Genomic DNA, 4,611 nt, shown 5'->3' on the forward strand with positions numbered 1-4,611 from the left:
CAGCGTCACGCTGCACGTGCTGCTGGTGGACGGCTTCTCGCAGCCCTACCTGCCGCTGCCCGAAGCGGCGGCCTACCCGGTGCGGGCCGACCCGCTCACGGTCTACCTGGTCATCGCGCTGGCGTCGGTGTCGTCGCTCTTCCTGTTCTCGGTGCTGGCGTTCATCGCGGTGCGGCTGTGCAGGAGGGGCAGGGCCGCCTCGCTGGGTGGCTGCTCGGTGCCCGAGGGCCACTTCCCGGGCCACCTGGTGGACATCGGCGGCACCGGGACCCTGTCCCACAGCTACCAGTATGAGGTGTGTCTGACGGGAGGCTCAGGTACCAGCGAGTTCAAGTTCCTCAAACCGGTTGTCCCCAACTTCCTTGCTCAGGGTGAGGAGAGGGTTAGTGAGGCAAACCCCAGTTTCAGGGATTGCTTTGAATTCAGTTAAGAATCAATAAGGTCTATTGAGCCTAGTCTGTTAATTTGTGGAAAATCCTTTTTAACTGTCTTGCCTAGTGGGGTTGCTTCTTGTTATTTGAAATGTAAATATCTCTTTTCAATTCAGTGCATGTTACTGGTGTTTCCAAATGTGTTGCTTTGTGGTATAATGAATGCAAATTTTCTTTGTATTCTTATTGGTGATTAGTCTCCCTGTAGATTTATAGTATGAAAGTAAATTTGGTTTTCCAAAAGTCCTAAGTTTTAAGTTACAGCATTGTTTACCAAATTCATCTTCCCCAGTGCGTAGTTAATTTTGCAGTCCTACGTTTTTAAATGTTTGCTATCTCTACATATGGTTATCTTTTTTTTCTGCCCAGAATATTTGTTTGTATAGTGTGACTTTTATCCTGTGAAGTCACATTGGGTAAAATCAACATAGGTATATTCATGAAAAAACAAAGCACTCTCTCACATTTTTCTAAATATATACTTCAAAAAAGTATCCACATATGAAAATTATGATTCTTTAAAGATTGTGAGAACCTTGACTGTTAGATCCAACAAAACATTCATATTAAGTCTTCAATAAACCAATCACTAATATTTTAAAATGTACTTGTATACACAGCACATGTCCAGGCATTTTCAAAGACATACTAATTCTTCATGCTTTCTGTTTCAAAAAATTTTAATCTCTTATTTCAGTCTGTCCTTTAAAAAAATCTCAGTTTTCATTATTAAAAACTAATAACTTTGAGCACTTAATTAAAATCTGGAAGATTTTAGGGAATATATGTCTTTGTCCTTGACCAAATTTAAGAAACTTCAGATGTAGTTTGGTATTGCATTTTCCAACATTTTCTGAAGCATGAATGATTTCGTTGGAAATAAGCCTGTGGGGAAAATATTTATCTTGGTCTGCCTGATCATACCTTTTTTTTTTTTTTTGCACTGACTACTTCTATTTTCCCCTTTCAGTTTCTTACTTTTCAATGCTTTTTTTTCTTTACGTGCTTGAGTTAAGTTTCTCAATAGCTCCCCATTTTTTGCATGATTAGCACAATGACTTGAAGATTATAGCTTCTGTTCTTAATAAAAATTTTGAGTGACTGATTGAAAGAAAGAAGTGTCTTTATTTCACCTGTGATATATATTGATATTTAAATACATTAAAATACTCACAGGACAAAATTTTGCTGGAATTATGTGCTCTTTGATGTATGATGAATTTTATACATATAATTTTTGGTTATTAATTGAGCTTATCACTGTTCAAACTATGCAGTTATCAATCCCTGATGTCTCTTTCCTTCAACATATTTTTCCTTTTTCTCTTCCTGCTTAATTTGAATCGCCTCCCCTGCCCACTAGCTTAAGGAATACAAATAGGGAAGTTGTGTTTTCAATTTTGTAACTTAAATTTCCTTCTGTAATTCCCTAAATGATTCATCTAAGTCTATTTCTAGCATCTCAATTTCTGATCCATACATTAAAACAAAATTTTTAATTCTTAATGTTCTTTAGCCTATCTTTACATTTTTATATCATTTAACATATATTTGAATGAGCTATACTATTAAAATTATAATACAAATTTTAAAGGTCTTATTTTGAGATTAGCAGTGGTATAGAGCACAGCATGGTGTTGCAAATTCTGATTAACCAACTTATTACCTGTAAGATCTTGGATAAGTCATATAATTTCTTTCCCCACAAAATAATAACAGTTATTTCAATAGCTTGCAATTCTGATCAAATAAGATGATATATAGAAGTGTAATTGCTATTCTTTTAAGTATCACTAACATTAAGAGTAAATTTAATAGATGAGCCTTCATGTAACATCCCTAATAATTGGGAAGAAGCTAGATTGAATAATGATATTTGTGTTCATTGTGTTTTCATTTCTGTGCTTAAAACCTTGCAGCACCGTAGCTTCTTTATATTCTTAGAATAAAATCCGAGCACCATTATTTGGCCCCAGTTTACCTCTCTTTCCACTTACTCTTGAGACACTAAGTTTTGGGTACACTTCCCTTCCTTCATTATCTAGACTAGCGATGCTTCACCGTTTTAGGGCCTCTCCATATCAGTTTCTCATATATGGAATCTTCCCATTTTACAATCTTAGACTGCCAAACTTCTCATCCTTCATATTTCAGATTAAATGGAACATCTTTGGGGAAACTTTCTCAACCCCCATTAAGTTAGACTTTCACATGCACTCAGTACATAACCTATATAGTATTTTTCACAGTGTTTGTCTGAACATCTGTTTAAACTCTGTTCACCCCATTAGATGGAAAACAGTATAAAATATATATTTCTGTCTTGTTACCAGTATATGCCTAACTTCTACAAATTCAACAAATATCTGTTTCCACCGATTAAATGCAGTTATGCTGCTGAAACAGGTAGTTAACACAGGTGAAACCAATAATTGTAAAATTACTGTGAAATCAGAAGAGGAGAAAGCTCTGTGTTCCTTGAGTGAGTGTGAAAATGTGGAAGGAATGAGGCATTTGTGGTCATATATCATCCCCTGACATGATCTGTTACAATTTTTATCACTTTGCATGAAGTCGTCTTTTCATAGGATTTTTTTTACTATAAAAGCAACTCATGAACATTTTACAAAATTTAGAAAATAAAAAAAAACAGGATAATGAAGCATGTCACCATTTAGAGCAAAATCTTTTAAAATTTATGTGTAATAATTACATATGGGGGAAGTAGCCCTAGCAGGTGTCCACTTCCGTAAAATCATATAAATGAGGACTCTACCAGGGACCGTCACTTCTTGTAGATGACAGCACATTTAATTTCCCTAGGTTGTGTTTATTTAATTCAAATAACAAGAAACTCCTCCAGTAGCGTCAGCTGGGTTTAGTAAGGGGAGTAAATGATTAAAAATATTAAAACAACAACAAAAAAGAAACCCCAAACAAAACACCTTTTCCAAGAGTTCGAAACTGCTAGCGAACGCATGGTGGCGCTGTTGACTAAGAAGGAGAATTAAACCATAGGCAGTGTGCGTACTCAGTAACGCACTGATCCAGTGCGGTAAACTAAGCATTCTGAGCATGGGCAGATTTTTAAGCAAGCAAATCTGAGTCGTAGAAGGGATTATTTGCTAGACCTTCTTCAAAGGTTGGGAGGCAAAGGACTGTGTTTCCCTGCGCGTCAGAGGCTCAGGGTGGCAATATTTCTTGGAAGAACATGGCAGAGAGTGAAATGGAGGCCGGAGGGAAACGATTTCTTAGACAAAGGCAAGTCCTGTTTCTCTTTGTTTTTCTGGGTGGGTCTCTGGCTGGGTCTGAATCGAGACGCTACTCTGTGGCTGAGGAAAAAGAGAGGGGCTTTTTAATAGCCAACCTAACAAAGGATCTGGGGCTGAGTGTAGGGGAACTGGCCGCTAGGGGGGCCCAAGTTGTGTCTAAAGGGAACAAACAGTATTTTCAGCTCAACCATCAGACGGGTGATTTGCTCCTGCATGAGAAATTGGACCGGGAGGAGCTATGCGGCCCCACAGAGCCATGTATACTGCATTTTCAGATTTTACTGCAAAACCCTTTGGAGTTTATTACAAATGAGCTCCAGGTCATAGATGTAAATGACCATTCTCCGGTATTCTTTGAAAATGAAGTGCAGCTGAAAATCCTAGAAAGCACTCCACCAGGAACAATAATTCCTTTGGGAAATGCTGAGGACTTGGATGTGGGAAGAAACAGTCTCCAAAACTACACGATCAGTCCTAATTCCCATTTCCACATTCTCACACGCAGTCGTAGGGATCAAAAGAAGTACCCAGAACTAGTGCTGGACAAAACGCTGGACCGTGAGGAGCAGCCTGAGCTCAGTTTAACCGTCACTGCGCTGGATGGCGGGTCACCGCCCAGGACTGGGACTGTCCAGGTCCACATCCTGGTCTTAGACATAAATGACAACGCCCCAGAATTTACACAGTCTCTCTATGAGGTTCAAGTTCTAGAGAACAGTCCCGTTAACTCTGTTATTGTCACTGTCTCAGCTTCTGATTTAGATGCAGGAAATTTTGGAACAATATCATATACATTTTTTCATGTTTCTGAAGAAATTCGCAAAACTTTTCAACTAAATGCAATTACTGGTGATATCCAGTTAGTCGAATACTTGAATTTTGAGGCGATTAATACTTATGAAGTCGAC

At 38.4% G+C, this 4,611-nt stretch overlaps 1 protein-coding gene across 1 annotated transcript in view; it reads left to right on the forward strand.

The window, feature by feature from the left end:
* The window catches only part of LOC109392664 (protocadherin beta-2-like), a 4,872-nt gene extending 2,935 nt beyond the window's left edge, over positions 1-1,937 (forward strand). The window contains exon 2 of the mRNA XM_019661269.1: positions 4-1,937. Within this exon, the coding sequence (XP_019516814.1) occupies positions 4-430 (427 nt within the window). The 3' untranslated portion in view covers positions 431-1,937. The remainder of the gene's footprint in view (positions 1-3) is intronic.
* Positions 1,938-4,611: the final 2,674 nt, after the last annotated feature.

The sequence above is a fragment of the Hipposideros armiger genome, unplaced genomic scaffold, assembly GCF_001890085.2.
Source record: "Hipposideros armiger isolate ML-2016 unplaced genomic scaffold, ASM189008v1 scaffold_11, whole genome shotgun sequence".
Classification (NCBI taxonomy): Eukaryota; Metazoa; Chordata; class Mammalia; order Chiroptera; family Hipposideridae; genus Hipposideros; species Hipposideros armiger.